This window comes from Rhinoderma darwinii, chromosome 1, assembly GCF_050947455.1.
Source record: "Rhinoderma darwinii isolate aRhiDar2 chromosome 1, aRhiDar2.hap1, whole genome shotgun sequence".
In the NCBI taxonomy this organism is placed as follows: Eukaryota; Metazoa; Chordata; class Amphibia; order Anura; family Rhinodermatidae; genus Rhinoderma; species Rhinoderma darwinii.
In genome coordinates, this window is record NC_134687.1 from 166354406 (window position 1) to 166381357 (window position 26952).

At 40.2% G+C, this 26952-nt stretch overlaps 1 protein-coding gene across 12 annotated transcripts in view; it reads right to left on the reverse strand.

The window, feature by feature from the left end:
- The window catches only part of CAMK2D (calcium/calmodulin dependent protein kinase II delta), a 265790-nt gene that overhangs the window by 63827 nt on the left and 175011 nt on the right, over nt 1–26952 (reverse strand). For 6 of the 12 annotated variants that reach the window (XM_075860580.1, XM_075860576.1, XM_075860572.1 and 3 more), the window contains exons 5-8: nt 22568–22633; nt 8416–8488; nt 3420–3522; nt 623–706 (exon numbers count right to left, since the gene is read on the reverse strand). In XM_075860580.1, coding sequence (XP_075716695.1) covers nt 623–706; nt 3420–3522; nt 8416–8488; nt 22568–22633 — 326 coding nt within the window. Of the gene's footprint in view, nt 1–622; nt 707–3419; nt 3523–8415; nt 8489–9076; nt 9150–22567; nt 22634–26952 lie in introns of all 12 variants that reach the window. The other 6 variants (XM_075860579.1, XM_075860575.1, XM_075860571.1 and 3 more) reach the window with 1 other exon arrangement.

A 26952-nucleotide genomic window follows, 5' to 3' on the forward strand; every position in this document is an offset into this window, starting at 1 on the left:
CCTCATGAATACACTGGACTCTGACAGGAGTTTGGTGTAATCTTTAAACGCTCCTAGAGAATTAAAAAAAATATTAACTACACGCCATATTTACTCTGACCTGTTTTTTTTTTTACAAAATATGCCAAGTGTCATAAAAAATATGATAATGACCCTTTCCACTCAGAAAAGTGGTGGTAAGCCACTGGTAAGACAGGTAAGATCATGGACAGGGGTCCAAATTAAAGTATAACTACTTGTTATAAAATGTTAAAATCTAAGTTACTTTTCAAACTTTACTTATCTTGCATTAATTTTCAGTTACACCAGGTCTTTTTCCCATATGTATAAATAGTTGACCGTCCTTAAAATTTTGAAAGCAGTTTTTGATATGAATAGAGAAAAGAACATGGCATTCCTATTTTTCCTGAAAACGTATGAATAAATGGACAACCAGGTCTCAACTTTCCCCTGGTCAATATTGAGTATCCCTACACAGTCTGCACGGATTGGACATCGTCATATGTGTACGGACACATCTCATTGACAAGGGGAATGGTAACGCCCAGTTGGAGGACTAAAAAAGCAAGTTCTAAGCAAAGGTGATCCAGTATTAAGATCATACAGTTATACAGTCACTTACCACATGCCCACATATCCACTGGTTTTCCATAAGGGTCCTTTCGTAAGACTTCTGGAGAGAGATACCCTGGTGTTCCTGCAAAACCTAGAAAGGGAATTTAAATAATGAAGAAAAATGTAAAGAAGACATGTAATTATGTTACATCCCCATATACTGATTTTTTTCGGCACAACAGATTGCCTTTGTTGTTTCTGTCTAAAGCGGCAAAAAGGACAGAAATAAAGTGATTTATCTTGTCTAATATCTTATTAGTCTAACAGCTACAACTGGACAAGGAATGCTCCGGCACAGATGTAAAGGAGTCGGAAGCTTGTAGAAGCAATGGTATTGGGTTCATTCTATGCACGTCTAGACAGTGTGAAGGGAAAACCATGTCGCTCGGCTTGCCAAATGAGCCTGCTGGATGATAAATATGCTCACAACATGACTCATGTTCCAGAAACTATTACCAGTGTGCACAGAATAGAGAATAGGAAGTCTACAGGCATAGACCTGTCAGTATGAGGCCAATGTTCACTACTGATACAGAAATATGTATAAGTGAAGCATACTGTGGTTTTTAAAAAAAACAAAAACAAAACAGGTTCCTGTAGGATCCATCAAGTGAGAAAAGACCTTACTGGAAAGACTGTCAGAACAAAAAACATTCCTTTATTCAATAGCATTCAGATCAATGAACCAAGTGCTACTCTAGTACAACAGTGACACATAAGGGGAAAAAAGGTAACATAAAAAGAGGAATACAAATTATAGAAGGTATAGTATATCAAATGTGGTTTTGCCAAGGCTAACTTCATAAAACCTCTTAGGCCTAGTTCACATCACGATAAATGGCCTACGTTTAACGTATATGCTGGGAAAAGCTCCCGATGTATCGTTAAATGTGAGCTTTGACGGATTCCCTATTAGGTACCATTATTGGTGACCAATACTCCTGTTAAATGTCTTGAATCATGAGAGTTTATAAAGTATTCATTCCATGGATACCATTATAGATTGTGTGTGACGGGAGCCGCTGTTAGGTATCCATTTAATGTATCCATCACCCATAAACGGTAATAGTATACATTTAATTATACGTCATGAAAAGCTCTTAAAAAGCCCACAGCGTATACCTTAAACGTATGCCTATGAGGTATGCTATACAGTGGCGTACATCACTTATATGCTCTTATGTTAAAAAAAAGTATGCCGCGTGGTCTACATTTTTTTTTTTTTACAGGATTCCATTGTATGGAATAGCATAGTCTACTAAGCTATTCCATACCTCAAAAAAAAATTTAAACGAACGTTTAACAGCTTGACAGCGGCCAAAAGGACACTTTTTGGCCTCTTGAGCTAATGGAGCCCTATGTACATGTTTATAGTGTACGTCGGGAAATTTCCCTGCTAAACACAGTGCAACTATGAGATGTGAAGGGGCCGTAATTAGAAAGTCTGCCAGTTGAATAAAATGGGTGTCAATATTACAGTATTGTAATACAATGTAATACATGCTCATATATGTATGTCAGTCCAGAAGTAGACCCTAAAGTTCCATTTTTGTGAAGTCCATATAATGCAAGATATGATGTGCATGGGTAACAACCATATAAGTTTATGAATTTGCATGAAATGTCTGCGTTTTGCAGCCCTCAGTGAATATTACTAACAGCTAGAGTTTAGAACGATTTCAAAGCGTTCAATAATCATATAGTGGATCAGTTCAATGTCATTCATTTATCTATTTCCTTGATCATTTATTGGAAAGTATTACTTTGAGTTCTAAGCCGTTACCATTCCCAGTATCTCAGTTTGCAGTTAATGGAAGCTTGTTACAATTGTATCCAGTCTAAGCAATCATCTGAATTCCAGGCTGATACACTTTACCTACACGGATGCATTGAAGCCGACAAAATAGAGATTTGCAAATATTCAAAGTGAGAAAAAGATCGGCACGGCTTTGGCTCTTGGAGCACTACAAGTCTCAATAATCAGTCGACCACATAGGTCTAAACGGGTTCAAATGAATCCACAACAGGTAGTGCCCAGTGGAGTGATGAGACAAGCACAAGTATGACAGTAAAAAGTAGAAAAAATCCACGGCACTCCCCATTCAGTAGAATTTTCATCTAATGTTGCAGCAGGCAAACAAAGGCAGTATGGATGTGGAGCGCAAGCCTACATCCGTTTCGCGTTTACCCACGCTTTGTCAAGGCCTCCAAATACAGATTTGTGCGGCTTCTGCTGATGTATTGAGCTCATTTAGAATTGCCTAGACTGAATTCAATGGTTGCAAATACTTAACTGTAAGAAGTCCTAGGGCAAGGCCTCATAGGGCGGCTGCGAAGGGGCAGAAAACCACGCCAGCATGCTGTTGGGAGACTAGACCCTTTGGCAGCCCAATTTTGAAACGCAATTGCATCAATGCCGCGCCGTACGGCCTTACTCTTATGTGTTTAAAAGTCTTCTGTGTCTGCCTATAATCAAGAATCATTGACTCACAGCAAACTGCTGGGTCCTCACACCAATTCCAAAATTGTGGCCTCTGACCCCCCCTCCTTGCATACGAGAGGTAATTGCACATTTGTGGCAAAACCTCTTTAAGTGGACAGCACCACTATTATACCTGTATACGCCACACACTATAGGGCTTTCCTGCATGAGTAAGGAGATCCTGAAGAAGAACGTTTCTCAGCACACTTCTCCTGCCAAAATGTCTGTGGTGTCTTTTCCTTAACACTGTGAAATGCGGTGGAAAAATAAAAAACATACTGACTGAATGCAAGTGAATGAAAAGAAAGATTTATCCTCTTACCAAACCATGCTTGTTGATCTCCTTGAACTTCAATAGCTAGGCCAAAATCTGCAAGTTTCACTGCTGCCCCTTTTGATTTGCTTGCTAATAGCAAATTTTCAGGCTTTTATTTATAGAAAGAGGGAAAGAAATACATTCTGGTTAGATGCCAAAACCCATACATTTTATTAACGTGATTTTCTTTTTGAAAAAGGTCATTTACATAATTCTAAGATTAAATGAAGAACTCAAATAAATATTTTATTGCATAGAAAGTAGGAGCAATATTATGGGAATTTTGTTTATTATTTTCCATGAAACAAATTACATCTCGCCTTAGGCTGGGTTCTCACATTGTGGTCAAAAGGTGATTGCAGCAAAATGGCGCTGCTTTATCAGTTTGTGGAAAAAAACAAAAACGGACTGCTATATAAGAACCCAGCCACTTCCGGGTGTGCATAATATGTGGATCCGCTGTGCTGAAGAGATCTACTGGTGACCTCAGTTGTTGGAAGGATGCCATCATAACACACACAAGGGAAGATTTGAATAAAAAATGCACAGCATGCTGCTCCTTTAGGGTCAGTTCACACAGAGTTTTTTTGAGACATTTTTTGACGCGGAAACCACGCCAAAAAACAGGCAAAAATGCCTCCCATTGATTTCAATGGGAGGCGGAGGCGTTTTTTTCTGCGATCGGAAAAGCCATCTTGTGGGAAAAAGAAGCGACATGTCCTATCTTCGGCCATTTATGGCTCTGACCTCCCATTGACATCAATGGGAGGCAGAGAAAGCGTATTTCATGGCGTTTTTTGCCCATCAATGACCGCGGGCGAAAAACGGCATGCAGGCAGAGCAATATCTGCCTCAAAATTCCAAACTGAATATTGAGGCAGATTTTCTGCCTGCAAAAAACTCAGTGTGAACCTAGTCGTGGTTTTGCAAGTGGAGTTGGACTTTAAGAGTCCATGTTCATAAAGAGGTGATTAGGTTCTAAGGTATTAAATCGCTGCATTAATATGAATAGTGCACTGCATATTTTTACCCTAACTGTGTATATAGAAGATGGAGAAAAGTTTAAATAGGAAAATTTCCTTTGCCCAGGGATTTGGGGCTCACATATTACAAAAATACTCTCCCCTACACCAGGTGCCCATCAAATGTACACAATCGGGTACAAGGTGGAGGATGGGGGAAGTGTAAAGAAACCCAAGGGGCGCTGCCCTATTGACTATGACGGCTCCAGATATTCTAAACAGCGGCTCTGCTCTAGAACTAATAGACACATAAAATGCTGGTCCACAGGTTTTAGATAATTTTTGAATGTTTAAACGTGTAAAACAATGACCAATTATGTGATCAATACTTGCGTTCCTATAAATCATTTATTTAGCGCTGTGTTGTGTCTACAGCTTTTTATTCTGATTTAATGGAAATGAGCAATTTGCTGTCTTACTCATGGACCCGGGGCCTTAGATTGGGCGGACGTGCAGAATAGATTGACTGCCTGATTAGAACGATTAAAATTGAATTTTATTAATATATTATAAAATATGGCTCATATAGCCCACAATGACATATATTCAGGCTCAGACAAGGTAGTCAGGGATAGGAGGTGGTGAGACTCTCCTCTTATAGTATACAGCCCTGACAGCAACTTGCTGAGAGAAAATAATTCCAGCCCACCGGGCTCACAACAAGTGGTCAGAGAAAAGAGTTAGTCCTGTTGACGGACTAATCTTGGACAATTCTCCGAACCACCGCTGCATTAATTAGGACAACCCTACGCGTTTCAATGTCACTGGTAGGTGTGACACATCATCAGGGATTGTTAAAGTTGATGCCGGTTAAGCACAATTTCGTGCTAACATTTATTTCTCCCGGCTCGTGCACGACTCTAATACAAATGGCCGTGCAGAATAATTTAAATGCCAATTTTCAGAACAAGGGCAGTATGTGACTTTTTTTGCAAACAGCACAGCAAGTTAATGAATGTAACTAATGCTTGAAAGGCACATAAATGCAAGGAACATCTAAAATAAATGGAGAGAGATTTATTTTCTCTCTCCTAAGCTATGTATGAACTGGTGTTCTATTTTTACACTGATGAATGTGTGGCATTAGAAACATTTTCAAGAGGAGAAACAAAAATGCATTAGGTCATTTATCAGGAAACCAGGGAATGCGCTGCAAAGCCACAATATCTTCAAATGAGCGTATTGCATAATGTAGCCTATATTTAGAAATCCTTCACGCCATCAAAATACACTATGCATTTCAGAGAGAAAAAAAATACTTTTTATGTGTATATTCTAAAGGGAAGCTCTAATGCTTTTTGCCAGGTCGTACTTTACACAGAACTCCGGGCATACTGGGTCTGGAGGCAAAGATTTAATCATTGTTGTAGATAGGTAAAGTATTCCGCTTCCTGTGGTCCTTTACCCTACCAACTCTTAAAAAAAACAAGATTACTTTTAAATTAACCTTATGGGGAGAAAAACAAATATATCCCACAGACAGTGGTACTCACAATAAAAGCAGACCACGCCACTGCTATGGTGCCCAAGGTGAGAAGGGCGCCTGGCTCTGAACTCCTCCTGCTTCCCTACATAGCCATAGAATTTGCCTGCAGCCACCAATAGGGGGAGCTCAGAGCATAGAGATTTGCTTTCATTGCATTCAGTTAGCTGTATAAATTCATATGCTCCAAGCTCCTCTCTAGTGGTGGCTGTCGGCAGCCAGTTTTATCATGTCTTGTGTGACGGGAAGAAGGGGATTTAGTGTTGGAAGAGGGAGATTTATAAAATGTATTTATTTCAGTTGTCTGGTGTAAATACATTAAAAAAATATGGTGCTCAGACTTAGCGACACAATTATGCAGCACTTTTTTTCATTTTTCCGACATACAAGTCAGGTAAAGTTGGCAAAGCCTTAAAGTCCTGACAAGCACAACTTTTTAAAAGAAACAATCCCTCAAATGTACTACTTAGAAAAGTGTTGTAAAAGGTCCGACCTGACTACTTTAATTCTGGTTTTCCAGCCACTAAAAATTGATGGCCTATCCTCAGGGACCCCCTCTGATCACCGGTTTTAAAGTAGTAGCGCTGCTTCCCCTTCATTTCTTCTTGCTAACTGTGAATCGGCAAGCATTTAGTGGCGATTCACAGGTATTGCAGCCTTCTCCCATTGAAGTGTGTAAGAAAAAAGGCTGCAATACCTGCGAATCGCCGCTAAATGTGTGTCGATGATTCACAGTGAGCAAGTAGAAATGAAGGGGAAGCAGCGCCCGTACGAGCTAAGCTCACCCCTTGCCATAGCAGTCAGTGCCCACTTGCACCAACTTTTTCTCTAGGATAGCTTTGACAAGCGGTATTATTTTTATCCCATAGGTTTTTATGCTACTCTTTGAAAACGAAGACTTTACCCTTGGTCTTACACCTGGAGTGTTACTGTGGTAGACTAATAAGGGCTTTTGGAGAAAAAGTTATCTTGTGAATAAATGATGTATGTCAGCTGACCTAAAGTCTGCACGTGGCATGTCATTAGAATATTTTAGGTATTTCAACATTTTACATTTACTAAATGACCTCCAAAAAACAATATGATGACCTTTTTAAAAATATGTTATAAGTGGCGAGCAGAACACAAAAGATTTCCTGAAAGATTGCCATATAAAGTTGCTTTCTTCCAAAAGCAGCGCCACACCGGTTCATACGCTGTGTGTAGTATTGCAGTTGAGCCCTATTCACTTCAATGAGCTTAGCTGCAATACCACACACAACTCATGGACAGGTGTGGCGCTGTTTCTGGAAGAAAGCAGCCATGTTTTTCTAATCCTGTATAACCCCTTTAATAAACTGATCCAGGGAAAACCAAGGCCAACTCCGAGGTTGCTTTCTACGATACTCATTGGAGTAAGACTTCTTGAGAAGACCTAAACGGTTGACTGATTTAACTTTTTACAACATGTCAGAGGTATAAATTTCTAGCATCATCTGAGACTACATTTATTATGTGTACACATGATTTATGACTCCTAGACTGACTTAAATGTCAAGTACCTATAATTCGTTCCCTATCCGTTTTATCACTCACTTCTATTGTTTCTATCTGTATCAACGTCAGCCACTGGACTGCGGTCAAACCTGGAGCATTTTCTGCTCATTATTGACACTTGGTGTGCTAAAGTTTTACTACCATTTGTATCTTTTTTGCTAATGATAATCTTTCATGGAACACTCATTTTCTAGGACATGTGAAATCTTAGCACTGCATTACAATTCTCAGGCTAAGAAGAAATCAGTTTAATTTTGGCCATTTCTTTTGTTCCCAGAGGTCTCCTGTGGCACAGCACTGCTGCTTATATTATGGGCTTAATGACATTACTTTTGGTTTGATGTAAACATTTTCTATATGCTGCTCGCTGTGGGTTTTGACTTTTATTGAGAGTGGAAATGCACAGAATTTGATGTGTAATTGATCTATGCTATAATATCATAGTACGACATTAACATTTTTCCTCTAGGTGCTGTTGTATAAATTAGCATGACAAATTCTTTCAATAACCCACGGGCTACAAAGTCAAATCTACTCTGGGACCTGTAAAGAATTATTGAGGATTATTTGTGCATCACTAAGTGGGATGTAGCATTCATTATATTCTGAAATACCTATATAATGATGCTTACATTGATAGTAGCTGTACCCATCTGTGGTCTGTTAGAATGGTGAATTCTTGGTAATTATTTAATATTGTAAAGCCATTAAAATCCCAACGGATTAGCACAAGGCTAGTTCTTCACACACGGCTACCCTAATTAATAATGTATAACAAATGATGCCACATACACAATAATTTTAGAGAAACACACAGCAAATGCTTTATTCAATTTAGCAAACAATAAAAAGCAGATATCTAAAACTATTTCTGCTAGCATTATTAAGCCATACATGCAGGACAGATAGCCAAGCGTTAGCAAACCAGCATACACAACATTGGACACAAGGAGCCACTTACCTTTAGGTCTCGATGGACAACACCCATCTGATGGCAGTGAAGTACAGCCTCCAGGATCTGCTGAATGCAATGACTGCATGCAAACACCAGGAGGCGTGTGTTAGTTCCAAGCTTACACCCACTATCTGTATGCCGTCAGGAAAACGGAGTCACAACTTACAACTAGACAACTGGTGGATGTAATAACTGAATGTTATCAATGGAGGTAAAAATACCATTCATATATAGTAGGTGCAGCAAACTATTGTGAAATAGTTTCTGTCATTTATTGAGATGCACAAACAGAATATAGAATGAAAGAACGGCCGTTTCAGAATTTGTTTGAAATTATGACCAGTTGACTTTGTGAGTGTAACCCGATGTCTGAGGACAGAAGTGGGGGTGAAATCTGCAGACTGCATAAATCATCATGGCAAGACCAAACCTCTTTATTACCCTGTATCCCTGAAATCTGGACGTCTAAGACACGTCAACTTCTGAAAGGACATTTAAAACTTGCGCCTTTTGTAAGCCATGATGCATATGAAGCGTGCAGGCACCATGCATATCATTTTATGCAACATTTCAGGAGAGAGTGGAAGAAAGTCATCAAGAAAGATACACTTCAGACAATTCTACCTTTGCAAAAGTATTAAGCAACTTGTAAGCATCAGATACTGACCTTTAGGTCTCTGTGAACTATGCCATTAAGATGACAATGATTTACACTTTCTAGAATCTGCTGTATACAATGACTGTGAAAATACAAGGGTACAACGAGAGGGAGAACAATTTAAAGGCAAATAGTTACACAATAAACAAACAGAAAATACACAAAGACATCTGTTTATATGAATTCAACATGTAGACAGAACATGTGCACATTACATAAGGGATAACAACACTGATGTGTAAACACAGGGGACATGAAGATGTACTTATTATTCACACATGGAATTAAACAGGGGAAGAAGAAACAAGAACATTCACATTCCATGTTACAGAACAGGAGAGTCCAAAATAATAGGTACATTTTCAAAACAGATTCTTCTATTTAGGAATATTCTCTATCGCAGTTAACACAAGCACTGAACATTAGGGTTATGGACATTTTAATTGTAATTAAACCGGCAAGAAAAAAAAAAAAATGTCAAAAACAAAAACTTTTTTGTTTAAAAAAATAAAAATAAAATACAAAAGAAAATGTATACAGCATCACAAACTAAGGCCCACAAATCTATATTTAGCCATAAATCATATATGCTAGCCCCTCCTAAATGAAGACTGGGTGGGGGGAAATCTCCTGATTGGGACTGACTTCACCTCTATCAATGCAGAGACCAATGAAGAAAGGCTTTGTTCCTAAAGGACTTCCATGGCCCAGTGAAATGAATGCCCAAGTGAGTACCATATAATGATTAAAATACATGTGCATATTGCTCGAGTGCATATATAAAATGAGGACCTTTGTAAATAATTTTCAGTATATATATATATTATATATATACACACACACACACACACACACACACACACACACACACACACACACACACACACGCATATTGTATACAGCTCCTATCTCCTATGTAAACCTATGGGTCTCCATGGTTACAGACTACAAAAAAACCAAACAGTTTGTTCCTATCCTGGGATCACGTTTTATCACACTCCCTCTGCCCCCTCCTCTTGTAACCTTACAGACAATGGGCATACAGAATATTACAGGATTATACTTCATTTAAGTAGTTCACAACTGGCCAATGTGTTAACTACACTTGAAAAGAAATCTATATTTTACAGTCCAGAGAGCAGAAACATTCTAGTGACATTGTGACTCGCAATACTTGCGATGATCGCAGAAAAGTCAACAAGTTGGACATTTCTGCAATAAGTGGTAAGTCCGTGTTCTATAGGATTTGGCGCTAGTGGTAAGTCGTGTACCTATTAATATAATGTCACATTAACAGTGTGCAGGCCAAGGTACAGGAAGACCGTGTGCGGCTAAAACGTGTGTCTTTCCTATAACAAAGCACACCCTAATAGAAGTTCCAATATTCATTTTATCATTATTAGTGTAAGCCATTCATTTTCTCAATATAGAAATAAATGAATATGACATATTAGATAAATATCCCCCATAGTAATGCAATATAAGAAATGAACCAGTGTTCATCTGAAAGGTACTCGAGCCTGCAGAATGATTTAACTTGAACACGTTCCACATTATTCGTGCGATAGCAGAAGGGGACTTGACGGATATTGAAGAGGCTTATGAATAAATAGCTCCGCTCGATTTCTGGAAATGGGATAATAAATCTGTAGTGTCAATATTTGTAATAACTATTTCCTTCAAGGGTTGCCCCAGAACATTGGGTCAGCATGTGATCTTCTATACAAATCTGTATTCCAGAAAAAGCATCCACAGTCAATAAACGTAATGAAAACCTTTTGTTCCGGCGCTTTCTCCTACATGTAATAATTAGAGGTTTCTCGAGGGTGAATGATTCAAATGTTATGAGGGGGATGAAAATAGCAAATAACCCGATATTAATGGTAGATTGGACTGAATGGTGTATATTCACATCTCCTCAGCCGCTCTGTCTGTCCTCAACGCCATGACAAATAGGTGCCCAGGGATCGGTGAGATGGGTCTGAATTCCTGGCACAGGCCTCTAACACCATACAGTTTGGGATCTTGACAGATGGAATTAAATACAGATCACTTGTGCGTAATGGAATTCTCCAGTCTTGTTCTCTTACTGTAGAGACTGGTACATTTATGCAGCTGGTAAATGGCTGCCCAAATGTATGTTGCTGTTGGCATAGTAGAGAGCAGTGTAATGCGACCTATTATAGGGGTACTATACCTGGAACATTTGTTTGGTCACGGCTGTAGCAGTAACTCGGTTTCTTTTTAGCGGACACATTTTTGTGGGTAATTTTGTGTGGTGGGCACAATGGTTACTGGCACTACTTTTTGGCATATACTTTTGTATGTGGCACCAGCATGTAAATGCTGGGTGATTCTAGTGTAGGGACAGTCATACGTGAGCACTACATTTTAGAGCAATTCAGGGGGAAAACGACTAGGATTCCAGCACTTATATTGCCTAAAGGTTGGGTCTTGTAATATAGAAGCAAAGGATACCCATTTAAATAGAAAAACCAGTGGTAAGTAAAAGAACTACGGGAAATGGAAACGAAAACATGCACTGGCAATGCGAAAATACAATATATAACATTTCTTTCTGACACACACATTTTTATTCTAGGCTTTGTTCATACTAGCATCACGGCGTCATGACCAACGTGATGGATACATTGAATCAGCAAAAAAACTAATGGCTCCTGACTGACCCCATTGATGTATAATTGGGTCTGTCATGGTTCTGGCATTTTTTTTACAGCAAGAATAGTGCGGGAAGCCTTCTATAGCCCTGTAGCACAAGTGTGAACACAGCCTAAAATAAACACAAAAACTGCAATTCCTTTAATTAAGCATCTATGGTGTTGGATAACCAGAATGCTAAATAAACGTCTTTCTTTTATTTCTTTTTAAGCTGTTTTAAGGCACGCAGGCAATAAAAAGATACATGTATTCCAAAATGAAATAATATGAATATACTATAGGGAGATTTAGAGACACTGGCGATTAGACTAAGCCGTGAATTAAGCCAGGCATTTACACTAGTTCTAACCACGCCAGGTCTGACTTGAAGGAGTGCGACTCTGAACCCATTCAGTTTTTCGAATGCAGGCGCACCTGTTGGAAAAAGTATTGTAGGGGCTTCAGATATTTGGAGTTCATTCTGAATACCACATCTTTCAATACATTTATGCATTGGCATAAAAATGTGATAAATTTCCCCCACAATATGCAAATCCATAAAATCAGAAAGGTCATTAAATTATTTTTGCTGCCAGACTACTGTACGATGCCAGATTAAAGAAATTAGAAGTACCAAGACTGGAACACACATGGTAATGAATCATTGTCACTTCAATGACTTGCACCTCTTTCCTACATCATAAATTGATAAATCAGTGAACTCAATGGCTGCGAGAAATATAGATATGATCACATAGAACTATGATCATCATAGCACTGAAGCAGCTACAAGATAGTAATGTCTGTGATGGGTATGAGAAGGACGGTCACTGATATAAGAGCAGGTAAGGGCCGGTTCACGTCTGCGTTGGAGTCTCCGTCGCAGATCTGGCCGAACATACGGGAGACAATAGCACAGCAAGATGCACTATTGTTTACAGTAGAACCACAGACACCCCGACAGAACCTATTAAAGTCAACGTGTTCCGTCGGCCGCCGGTGGTGTACGTAGTGCAACGGAACATGTGCTTTCAGTTATTCCCTTGTCATGCTCCTCTGACTGAGCTTAAAGGAACAGTGTCATCACAAATTTTTTTTTAATATGTTAAAGATGTTAGTGCTTTATTAAAAACGTTTATATTTATTTGTGTGTTTGTGTTTTACTTTTTCTTATTTTTACACTTTTTCTTCCCTATGGGGGCTGCCATTTTTTGTTCCATTTCTGTATGTGTCGATTAACGACACATACAGACATGGAATACGGCAGCCACAGTCCCATAGGGACTGCGAACGGGTCCCGTCCCATCCACTTCTGTGTACGCCGTCTGTGTGGGAACTGCGCATGCGCCGCTCCCACACAGTCCAATTTGAAATGCGCGCCGTCCGGCGTCATTTTCCTGTGGACTGGAAGTCGCGGCCGGACAGTAAGATTACTACTTCCGGTCGCGGCTTCCGGACTTGTGCACTTGGACCAGCGGCAGCAGACGGAGCGGACGGGCCGGAGGGAGCCGCGGCGGCAGGAGCAGGTAAGAGATTTCTATGTATGTTCGTGTTTGTGTACGTTTACTACTGTATGTAAACCTACTACACTGTGTGTTAGCTCAAAAAATGGCGACACACAGTGTAGGAGGTTAGACCGTTCAAACCCCTCGTTTATCCCGGCACTAGCCAGGATAAAGGAGGGGGGGGGATGCTGAGAGCTCACTAGAGCGAGGGCTTTTTACCCAATTTTGCAATGCTGCAATTTTGGGAATAGCTCCATCTAGTGACCAGCAATGGGAAATATTATAAATTAGAATCTAATTTATAATATTTCCTGACTCGTGAAAAAAATAAAAAAAATGTGAACAATGTTTAATCACCTACACACTAAATGTTTAATTAAAAAAAACAGAACATGTTTTTCTGGCAACACATTCCCTTTAACAATGGTATGACGAGTGCAGGTGTGAACCAGCCCTAAACATGGTCTCATAAAACGGTGTTTCATAATAGAAAATATAGAACTACAACTTTTTAAAGACAATAAACCACATGAGGTTTGGGGGGCTGTTGATCTGCTCTAATCACAAACTATTATTTAGTTATACAGGCCTAATGGCTCGTGTATCCAGAAAACAGGACCAGGAAAATACTACAGTAATGGGTAATAGCAAATGTTAAAAATGAAGATGGTCAATCACTGTAATCTAAAATGGGAAAGACCACTTGGTCAGTAGGTTACTGGCAAAATTATTCAAGGACACAGTTGTGACATGTGAAGCAGCACAAGTAGTCACTTCTGTAATAGTGGTAGTCACATTCTTATAGCTGCACATCAGTCTGCCACATCACCGGAACAAATGGTTCGTGGCATGCTATTCATGGCCTGAATATATTTGACTACTGCTCACCAAAAGAGAATGTGGCTAGTGGATGACCATGTTATGTCTGTACATTCTAGTGCATTTCCTTTATTGACACTTTCTTTTACAAGAAGGGCTGGTGTAGCATAAATATACAGTGAAGGAAATAAGTATTTGATCCCTTGCTGATTTTGTACGTTTGCCCACTGTCAAAGACATGAACAGTCTAGAATTTTTAGGCTAGGTTAATTTTACCAGTGAGAGATAGATTATATAAAAATAAAAAAAAACAGAAAATCACATTGTCAAAATTATATATATGTATTTGCATTGTGCACAGAGAAAAATTTTTAGGACAATGTTTAATCACTTATACACTAACTGTTTAACTTAAAAAAAAATAAAAAAAATTTCTAGCGACACATTCCCTTTAATACTTGGTGGCAAAACCCTTGTTGGCAAGCACAGCAGTCAGACGTTTTTTGTAGTTGATGAGGTTTGCACACATGTTAGATGGAATTTTGGCCCACTCCTCTTTGCAGATCATCTGTAAATCATTAAGATTTCGAGGCTGTCGCTTGGCAACTCGGATCTTCAGCTCCCTCCATAAGTTTTCGATGGGATTAAGGTCTGGAGACTGGGTAGGCCACTCCATGACCTTATTGTGCTTCTTTTTGAGCCACTCCTTTGTTGACTTGGCTGTATGTTTCGGGTCATTGTCGTGCTGGAAGACCCAGCCACGAGCCATTTTTACTGTCCTGGTGGAGGCAAGGAGGTTGTCACTCAGGATTTGACGGTACATGGCTCCATCCATTCTCCCATTGATGCGGTGAAGTAGTCCTGTGCCCTTAGCAGAGAAACACACCCAAAACATAATGTTTCCACCTCCATGCTTGACAGTGGGGACGGTGTTCTTTGGGTCATAGGCAGCATTTCTCTTCCTCCAAACACGGCGAGTAGAGTTAATGCCAAAGAGCTCAATTTTAGTCTCATCTGACCACAGTACCTTCTCCCAATCATTCTCAGAATCATCCAGATGTTCATTTGCAAACTTCAGACGGGCCTATACATGTGCCTTCTTGAGCAGGGGGACCTTGCGGGCACTGCAGGATTTTAATCCATTACGGCGTAATGTGTTACCAATGGTTTTCTTGGTGACTGTGGTCCCAGCTGCCTTGAGATCATTAACAAGTTCCCCCCGTGTAGTTTTCGGCTGAGTTCTCACCTTCGTCAGGATCAAGGATACCCCACGAGGTGAGATTTTGCATGGAGCCCCAGATCGATGTCAATTGACAGTCATTTTGTATGTCTTCCATTTTCTTACTATTGCACCAACAGTTGTCTCCTTCTCACCCAGCGTCTTACTTATGGTTTTGTAGCCCATTCCAGCCTTGTGCAGGTCTATGATCTTGTCCCTGACATCCTTAGAAAGCTCTTTGGTCTTGCCCATGTTGTAAAGGTTAGAGTCAGACTGATTCATTGAGTCTGTGGACAGGAGTCTTTTATACAGGTGACCATTTAAGACAGCTGTCTTTAATGCAGGCACCAAGTTGATTTGGAGCGTGTAACTGGTCTGGAGGAGGCTGAACTCTTAATGGTTGGTAGGGGATCAAATACTTATTTCTCTGTGCAAAATGCAAATAAGTATATATAATTTTGACAATGTGATTTTCTTTTTTTTTTTTTATATAATCTATCTCTCACTGGTAAAATTAATCCAGCCTAAAAATTCTAGACTGTTCATGTCTTTGACAGTGGGCAAACTTATAAAATCAGCAAGGGATCAAATACTTATTTCCTTCACTGTACATGTTAATAGCATTCTTAAGAAAGCGTATTTTTATTAGAAGATACCTACCTCGCAGAGAATATCAACCATAAAAAAAACTTCAGTGATACCATGAGTAGCTATTAACCATTAAAACTATGCAACATTACTTTGTGCTAATAGATTATTAAGTATTAAAAATAATGATAAGCTACAATACAATCCACTTCAAACGCATACTAAACAGACAATAAATGTTACTTAACCCCTTAAGGACGCAGCCTAGTTTTGGCCTTAAGGCTCAGAGCCCATTTTTCAAATCTGACATATTTCACTTTATGTGGTAATAACGTCGGAATGCTTAAACCTACCCAAGCGATTCTGAGATTGTTTTCTCGTGATACATTGGGCTTCATGTTCGTGGTAAAATTTGGTCGATATATTCAGTGTTTATTGGTGAAAAATTGCAAAATTTAGAGAAAATTTTGAAAAAATTGCATTTTTCAGAATTTAAATGCATCTGCTTGTAAAACAGACGGTTATACCACCCAAAATAGTTACTAGTTCACATTTCCCATATGTCTACTTTAGATTGGCATCGTTTTTTGAACACTCTTTTATTTTTCTTGGACGTTACAAGGCTTAGAACATAAACAGCAATTTCTCATATTTTTAAGAAAATTTCAAAAGCCTTTTTTTTAAGGTACCTCTTGAGTTCTGAAGTGGCTTTGTGGGGCCTATGTATTAGAAACTCTGATAAAACACCCCATTTTAAAAACTAGACCCCTCAAAGTATTCAAAACAGCAGTTATAAAGTTTTTTAACCCTTCAGGCATTTCACAGGAATTAAAGCAAAGTGGAGGTGAAATTTGCAAATTTCATTTTTCTTGCTGAATTTCAATTTTATTCATTTTTTTTTCTGTAACACAGAAGGTTTTACCAGAGAAACACTACTAAATATGTATTTTCCAGATTCTGCAGTTTTTAGAAATGTCCCACATGTGGCCCTACTGCGCTCGTGGACTAAAAGACAAGCCCTAGAAGCAAAGAAGCACCTAGTGCATTTTGAGTCCTCTTTTTTATTAGAATATATTTTAGGCAGCATGCCAGGTTTGAAGAGGTGTTGAGGTGTCAAAACAGTAGGAATCCCCCAATAGTGACCCCATTTTGTAAACTACACCCCTCAAGGAATTCATTTAGGGTTGTTGTTACCATTTTGACCGCACATTTTTTTCACAGCACGTATTTGAATTGGGCTCTGAAATGAAAAAAATGTAATTTTTTCCAATAAAATGTCATTTGTGATCAAAATTTCTTATTTTCACAGGGAACAAAATACCCCATTTTGTTGCCCAATTTGTCCTGAGTGCATCAATACCCCATTTGTGGCAATAAACTGCCGTTTGGGCCCATGGGAGGCCTCAGAAGGGAAGGAGCGCTGTGTGTTCTTTGGAGTACAGATTTTGCTGGTTTGGTTTTCGTGTGCCATGTCGCATTTGCAGAGCCCCAGAGGTATCAAAGCAATGGAAACCCACCAGAAGTGACCCCATTTTGGAAACTACACCCCTCAAGGAATTCATTTATGGGTAATGTGACCATTTAGACCCCATAGTTTCTTCACAGAACTTATTTGAATTGGGCTGGGAATGAAAACAAAATTATTTTTGTCAAATAATATGTAGTTTTGGCTGAAAATTTCTTATTTTCACAAGAAACAAAATACCCCATTCTGTTGCGCAATTTGTTCTGAGTGCCGCAATACCCCATTTGTTGTGATAAACTGCCGTTTGGGCCCATGGGAGGGCTCAGAAGGAAAGGACCACCATTTGGCCTACTCGGGATTTTCTAGTGCGAAGTCATGTATGCAGAAGCCCCTGAGGTACCAGTACAGTTGAAACCCGCAAGAAGTGACCCCGTTTTAAAAACTACACCCTTAAGGCATTCATCTAGAGGTGTAGTGAGCATTTTGACCGGAGACCTACACCCCATAAACTGTAATGTGGGTTCTCCCGGGTATGGCAATACCCTACATGTGGCTGTTATCAGCTGCCTGGACACACAGCAGGGCCCAGAGGGGAAAGACGAGGGGGGATAAGCTGTGCGGAGTGCATCAGGGTAAGTAAAATTGGGGTAAATTATAAACCAAGGGATGTATGATAAATTTTAAAACACTTTCATACAGAGCTCTGGTTATTCGGGACACGTGTCACATTGATATATTGTGTCCTCCCTTATCCCCCTCTTATAGCAGACTTTGCACCTCTTTTGACTTTTTCCCTTTTTGCCAGTTTGGGGAACTTCCCCTGGAAAGTGTTGCCCTGGTACGATGCGTGTGGGCTCGCTTCCAGAAGTACTGGGTGCCCCCCCTTCTTGGTCCCTAAAGATTAGGTTCTTGATAATCACCTCTTGAAATTCCAGGAAAGTTCCCGTCTGGCCTGCACATCGACGTAGCACGTACGCATTGTACAAAGCCATCTATATGATGTTCCCGGCCAGCTTCTTATACCACACCGCATGGCGCTGTAGGGCTTCAGGGCTTGATCTTACAAGTCCATCACTCCCATGTACCTATTGTAGTCCAGGATGCAGTCTGGTTTGGGGGTGGCCTTTCCTTCATATATCCTAAACCTGTAGGTATACCCTGATGCACTCTCACAGCTTATACATCTTCACGCCATACCTTGCCCTCTTACCCGGCAGGTACTCGCGGAATTGAACCCTCCCTTTAAAATGTACCAGGGACTCATCAATAGAAATACACTTCTCGTGGGTGTATGCTTGGGAAAACCGGGCACTGGAACGGTCTAATAGGGGTCTCCGTTTAGACAAACGGTCAAAAGTGGGGTAATCTCGGGGTGGGCACAGCTCATTATCAGTATAATGTAAGAAGCGAAGTATTGCCTCATTTATTTATTTTTTTAGGTTCCAGTTCAGTTCTGAAGTTGCTTTGAGGGGCCCATATATTAGAAACCCCTATCAAATACCCCATTTTAGAAACTAGACCCCTCAAAGTATTCACAACAGCATGTAGAAAGTTTATGAACCCTTTAGGTGTTTCACAAAAATTTAGAGCAAAGTAGAGGTGAAATTTACATTTTTTTTTTTGTCAGAAAATCCTCTTTATACCATTTTTTTTATAACACAAAAGGATTTATCAGAGAAACGCAACTTAATACGTATTGCCCAGATTCTGCAGTTTTGAGAAATATCCCACATGTGGCCGTAGTGCGGTAATGGACTGAAGCACCGGCCTCCGAAGCAAAGGAGCACCCAGTGGATTTTGAGGCCTCTTTTTTATTAGGCACCATGTCCGGTTTGAAGAGGTCTTGTGGTGCCAAAACATTGGGAACCCCCCAAAAGTGACCCCAATTTGGAAACTAGACCCCTTGAGGAATCCATTGTAGTTTTCTTGGGGTGCATGCGGCTTTTTGATCAGTTTTTATTCTATTTTTAGGTGGCGTGGTGACTAAAAAACAGCAATTCTACTATTGTTTTTTTTTCGTTTTTTTTTACAGCGTTCACCGTGCGCTATAAATGACATATTCACTTTATTCTGCGGGGCGATACGATTACGGCGATACCAGATGTTTATAGTTTTTTTTAATGTCTTATGGCGTTTGCACAATAAAATAAGTTTTGTAAACAATCATTCACTTTTTGTGTTACCTTATTCTAAGAGCCATAACGTTTTTATTTTTCAATCAATAAAGCCGTGCGAGGACTTATTTTTTGCGTAACGAACTGTAGTTTTGATCAGTACCATTTTTAGGTACATGCGACTTTTTGATCTCTTTTTATTCCATTTTTTGGGAGGTGAAGTGACCAAAGAATTGTGATTGTGGTTCGGTTTATTATTATTTTATTTTACGGCGTTCACAGTGCGGGATAAATAATGAAATAATTTTGTAGTTCAGGCCGTTACGGACGCGGCGATACCAATTATGTATAGTTTATTTGTTTGTTTATATATTTTTATTAATAATAAAGGACTGATAAGGGAAAAGGTGGGATTTTTACTTTTATTACTTTTAAATCTTTTATTTTCTAATTTTTACACATCTTTTTTTAACTTTTTTTTCACTTTATTACTTTGTCCCACTAGGGGACATGAGGGCAGGAGGCTCTGATCGCTATTCTAATACACTGCACTACATGCGTAGTGCAGTGTATTAGAACTGTCAGCTACTCACTGACAGCAAGCATAGTGGGTCCTGACGTTGTCAGGACCCACTAGGCTTCCGTCTATGGCATAGCCGGACGCCATTGTTTGGTGTCCGGTTGCCATAGTCACCATCGCCGGCCGCTATCGCGTAGCAGGCCGGCGATGGCAGCTTAACCCCTAAAAAGCCGCGATCTCTATAGAACGCGGCTTTTAAGGGGTTAATCAGCGGGGACACAGCGATCGGTCCCCGCTGTAGGAGCTGTGACAGCTGCTGAACAAGACAGCAGCGTCACAGCTCCTGTATGTGTCGGGAGGACGGCCGAAACGGCCGTTACTCCCGAGACGTACTATTACGGCATGGAGCGCGAACGATACAGCTGCCATGACGTAATAGTACGTCAAGGAGCGGGAAGGGGTTAAAGGTTATGTTCACCTTTGAACCCCATTTTATAGTTTATACAATGTAAGTAGATCGTGACTGTGTACATATATATCGGAGAGTGGATTTTGAAACCTTAAAGGGGTTGTCCGCTTTCGAATAAAATTTCGATTAACGCCCTAATTTGCCATCTTCTGACGCGTTACTGTAAATACCCACAACGTATACCCATGCCCTTGATTTTAGGGCTCCCTGCTCCCCCTAGAATGGTTTAGTAAATAGTGGAACGTGTGATTATCCCATACATAGCTTTCAAGATGGCGGTGGTCAGGTGACTTGGCCACGTGACTGCCTCCCCAACTGCATGCTCTTTTGCGCCAACACCGAACCATGGTTGAACACGTTCAGCGCATTCAGAGATCCAGGCAGCATAATCTTCTGTATCTGCGCATGTGCTAAAAGCATTCAGCGCCGCCACAGAAGAGCAGGCTGCCGGGGAGGTGGTCATGTGGCCAAATCACCTGACAGCCACTATCTTGAAAGATATGGATAGGATAATCACGCTGTCCCCTATTTACTAATGTCTTCCTGGGGGAGCAGGGTGCCCTTAAATCAAGCGCAAGGGTAAGTGATGCGGGTATTTAAAGTTGCCTGTGTCAGAACACAGCAACTTGGTGTGTTTTAAAAATTTAATTAGAAAGTGGCCAACCCAGTTCAGGGCATCATTCAGAGTTATTCTGACCCTCTACTTTCTGTGAGGTCTATTTGCCTTAATAGGACTAATGGAAAGGGGGTTGTATTTGGGATATAACCCTTTAAAAAATGAGCTGAACTCCCACATCAAATAGCTGTAGACAGCCTGGTGTAAAACATACACTAGCCGGCATGCTGGGACATTACAGTTTTAAAGCCTGCAGAATTGAGAATGCAGCTCTGGACTATCATACAGGCTGTCCTCAGGATCAGTACAATATAAGTAATGCAATTTATTTACAGAGCTGCACAACTTTCTTTTAGATTAAATCTATATGTAAATGACAAAACAGTGTTCAAAGATGGCCATACATTTTAAGTAAGCTTTACTAGAAGCTTCTTGACTATGTACGGTATTTAATTAAAAGCGGCACTACGAGGCATATAGTACTGAATAATGACAGGCTCTGTATCCAAGACTGAAGAACAGCCAAGTAAAGCTTTAAAAAAAACATTCACTCCTAGAAAATAAATTTATTTTCAAGTAGATACTTATGTTACCTAGTCTTGTAATTCCCTGTTGTCTGCAGAAATGAAAAGGCTGCTTGGCACTTATAGAAAAGCAATGCTTAGCATTCATGGTTCCATTTAGGGAAAATCCTCATAAAAATATTATTTAGCAGTCTGAATTTAAATTAGAAAAGGATAACAACCATATAAATGAAATCCTTACATATATGGACCAAATAGGACATATAGACAAGGGTTGGTGTCACTAATTCACTATTAAAGAGGTACTTCTGCAGGATGGATGGCCAGTAGAGAAGACATAACGGTGGACGCTCACCAAACGGTATTACCTATACAATATGCAATTCCCTAAAATGAGGAATATCGGCTGCTGAAATGCAGCTTATAGCGAAGGTAAACATTTTTATTACCGTTTAACGCCTATTCTATCAGATCACTCCCTCTCCTAAAGTGAACAAGTCCAATGGCAGAAGAAGGCGATTAATAATGGCTCATGAGAAGTCAACCTACACGGTCATTGGCCACTTAAGGAGTTGTCTGGTTTAGCAAATCAATTTTCAAATACCCTATTAGTTAATAGGAGGGGTGCGGGGTCTCCCAGCTACAAAGCGTGTGTCTCTCTGGAGAGCCCAGCACATCCGTGCATTACAAGGACAGCCAATTTATTTCAATGGGCATTGTCTTATACATTTCTCCTGTGGAGGTGCCTCAGAGAAATTAAGCACTTGCTGTCGGGTTACTCAAGAGTTTACAGCTGATTACTAGGGGTCCCAACAGTGGGACATCATCTAATCCTAATATATTTATGGGTCCCAGCAGTCAGACTCGCACCAATCAGATTTATGGCATTTGCAAAGGTTATGGAACTGCAAACACATTACCAATATTATTTAATAGTACTTTTTGTTGTAGAGTAGCCTCTTTGTGCATCATATACAACTAAAATGGAACAGTCATCACTTACCTTGCATCTGCTTCACTATAGTATTCTCTTGCAACTATATCTTCGAATAACTCTCCACCAGTAACTCTGCAAAGACACAAAAAATGAACTCTTAAAATGAACTCTAAATAACTACAGTATATACAAACTAGGGATGTCACGATACCAGAATTTGGACTTCGATACCGATACTTCGTGTAGCATTGCGATTTCGATAACAAAACAATACTTTGCCAACAGTAATAAAAAATAAAAAAAAAGTTCTTCCATTTTCTGATGTGAGGCACGAGATGTGATCAATTTTGAATGTGCCTCACATTAATCTTAATGAACCCCATCATGTTTCCCAGTCATAATGGCTTAATGTGTGAGGTACATGATGGGGTTAATTACTATTAATGTGAGACACATGGAGTTTAAATTCATCACACTTCGTGCATCACAATAAGTGAAAGAAAGAAGTTTGTATTTTATTCTTTTACAGCGTACACATCATAAATGCCGCAAAAAAAAAATGGTTGTGCAGGTTGTTACGGCCGCGCCAATTCCGAACATGTGTATATTTTATGTATTGAGACTTATTTTAATGTTTATTGTAAAAAAGGTGTATGTGTATTTTTTTGAAATTTAATATTACCTTATGCTTTTACTTTTTTTTTAAACTATAATGTCCTGGCATATATCTATATTACAGTACATTAGCCTGTTTACTGATAGTACACAGGCAGTTGTTAGGACATACCTCAGTATGCCCTAACAGGAAATATGGTAAGACAGCCCTGGGGTCCTTCAATGGACCCTGGGCTGTCTGCTCATATATGGTATCTCCCTCATTTGCGTAACAGGGATTCCTGTGATGCGATCCAAGGGGCATCCCCCCTTCTCATTTTCCCCTGAATGCTGCAGTCAGCTTTGATCGTAGCATTCAGGGGAATAACGGCGGAGATGAGAGGTTTCTCTCATCTCTGCTGTAATAGAGCGGGGTTCCGGCCATTGTCCCGCTCCTGACAATAAGTGTGTGCGCGGTCAGCATGAGGTGATGCGGTCGGCGCTGCACTAATGAGCAGCGGTTCAGTCACTGAAGACAGAACATGGGGGTGTTTTGTAGTGCGCCCGCCATGTTTGGTCTTCAGTGCCGCCACTCATTAGTGCAACGCTGGCCGCATCACATCATCCTGACGGCGCGCACTTGTCAGGACTCCGGAGCGGGGAAATGACTATTACACAGCCGCAGCCCCGCTCTTATACATTCATGTGTTACTATACTTAGCTGTGCGGCCGCACAGCTTAGTATCGAAATACATGAAATAACGGTATCGAACCCTTTGGGGATGCAAAGTATCGAAACAGTATCGAAGTTTTGATGCATCGTGCATCCCTAATACAAACCAAGTATACATGCATATTTTAAAGGGGTTTTCCAGTCCCCAAAAATTGATGGCTTATCCTCTGGATAGGCCATCCATAGCTGAGTGCTCGGGGTCTGATTGCCGGGAGCACCGCTGATCAGCTGTTTTGAATGGGCCGCAGCGTTCGTACGAGCACTGCTTCTCCTTCATTCCGGTTACTGCTCGTACTGTGAAAAGCTGACACAGCAGTAGCAGCGGTTCACAGCATTACAGCCTTCTCCCATTCACTTCAATGGGAGAAGGTTGTTATACTGTGAATAGCCGCACTGCTTTGTCGGCGATTCACAATACGAGCAGTGACTGGAATGAAGGGGGAAGCATGAAGGGGGACCTGCCAATCGGACCCCGAGCGATCAGCTATGGATGGCCCATCCTGAAGATAGGCCATCAATTTTTAGAAGACTGGAAAACCCCTTTCATATATCTAAAACCCAGGAGTCTACAAGTGAGTCTAGGGCACACGTTTTCAGTTACAGATATGGCCCTGTGTAAAGGAAGCAATCAACTAGAATATTCTCAGTATTGACTGGAAAAAAAAAAAGTTTTAAGAATATGATAGTAACTCATCGATAAGTATCGAAAGCAAGCAAAACAGAAAAAATACATTTGTGTCTCCTGACTTTAAACTGGATTTCACAACTGTTAGGCTGAGTTCAGACGCAGCAGAAAAACTCTGCTACGGATTTCAACGTAAATCCGCAGCAACGTCAGCACGTGTTATATGCAGATTTTGGTGTAGCTTTGTCACCGATTTCACCTTGAGTAAAATCAGTGGTGAAAATTCACAGAAAGATATGCTGCAGATTTAGAAAATCTGATGCATGTGAATGGGATTTTATAGACTCCATTCACATGTACTGCACTGTACTCTGTTGTGGATTTTTGGCGCGGTACAAACATTCTCTGCTGTAAATAATTATTTCTCAAAAACAAAGTCACTGTTGCTAACATTACTATGGATGATAAACCCACATTTGCTAACTGGAAGATTGACAAGCCATTTGGGATTATGTATAAAGCAAATACAGCATTCAACCGTAAAAACATCATATGATCAGTTAAATATGGGGTTTTTAGTGTCATGGTGGCTAGATACATTGTTGCCTAGGGTGATGGCTAAGTCGCCATTCTTGAAGGTACTATCCCACAAAGGAGAACGTTCAATAATCTGTCCATTACTTGGGGTCATGTATCAAGACAATCATACAAAATCCAAAAGCAAGTGAAAATCTGAATGTAAAAAAAAACTAAAATTAAAGGGGTTGTCCACTTTCAACAAATTATTTTTGTATAATTAAAAGTTCTACAATTTTCCTATATACTTTCTGTATTCCTCATGGTTTTCAAGATCTCTGCTTGTTGTTTTTCAGTAGAAACATTCATTGTTTACTTCCAGTAAATAAAATTCTGTCCATGGTCATGTGATGTACACACAGGTGATGGGATCGTTAGAAGACACAGCTCTGATACTCATACTGTAACTAGCCGTGCACCTGTGTGATCACCACATGACCAGGACAGAATAGTATCCACTGGTAGCAAACAATGGAAGTTCCTACTGAATAACAACAAGCAGAGATCTTGAAAACCAAGAGGAATTAATACAGAAAGTATAATACAAAATTGTATAACTTAATTATACAAAATAGAACATTAATGTTCTGAAACCGGACAACCCTTTTAAAATGTTGGACTGGCCCCAATAATGAGATGCAGTGGTAGAGCCTGAAATAAGCAAGTCTGCATTTTAACATTCTTTTATAGTATACATACACATAGAATCTGAATTAAAAAGTTAGCTACCTTTGTAAACACTTTACACTTCTTTTTCTCATTTCTTTAGCAACCGAGACCTGAAAAAACGGACAGCACACGGATGTGATCCGTAGGCTGTCAAATGTTTTTCACGCACCCATAGACTTCAATAGGCGAGTCTGATCCGCAAAAATGGATCAGAATAGGACATGCGGTTAGTTTCACGCAACGGACATACACTCCATGAAAAAACACAGATGTGTAAAAAGCCCCATAGAATTGCATTGGTCAGTGTGCTGTCAGTTATTTCAATGGACAACACACGGACGTGAAATGCGTTTGTGTAAACAAGGCCGTACTTGAACAATCCTCACTGTTGTTCCCTATGTTGAATTGCTATAAATAAATAAATGCGGGTCTTTTCTGGATTATTATCGTCCAATAATCAGTAGATTGTATTGTAGAGATCGTGCTATATTGCAAAATACACTAGCCTTCAATTTTCGGATAAAATCCTATCTATGCTGGTGGTGCGACTTGCTTGTCTGAAACCAAGAACATTTAGACGAAACTGAATGCAATTGTTTGACTTTTTTTTTTTATTTGTTAAGATTTTATGTCATATTATTGATGTGAAACAAAATGTGTCTCATTTGCTGGTAAATCCACTAAATGCCAATCTATCATCAACCATCAAGGATGGACAGTGTCACGTGCGTGGCTGCGGGCTATCAGGTTCACTTTCCTCCTGAAGGGACGCAGCGATGGGTCTGCGAGCGCTGGCCCGTCTCCTCCTCAGAAGATGCCAGCGCTCATTTCCACTCACCTCGGCCGTGTCCCGAGCATGCACATGCACCCTATGGACCGGACTTTAATGTGTAATCAGCCCATGGGTGCCCTGGACTATAAGAGGGGCCCAGCACCTTGCTTCGATGCCTGAGCTTTGTTTGTCGTATCCTAGTTTGTCTAAGAAAATGGTCTCCTAGGGTTTTCCAGTTCCCAGTGTTCCCTGTTCCTGTATCCCGTGCTATCCTGGTCAAGTGCCGAGCTGTGCTGTAGTCATGCTGTGCTGTACTCCACGCCTGACGTCTGCCTGCTGCCTAGTCCCAGCCCAGCCTGCCTTGCTACTGCCGAGCTGCCACAGGTACCATATACGAACTATTGACTTTGACCTGCACCCTGTTGGCCAGCTGCCATACCGCCAAGGCAGTACGGCCCAGTGGGTCCATGAACCCTACGTGA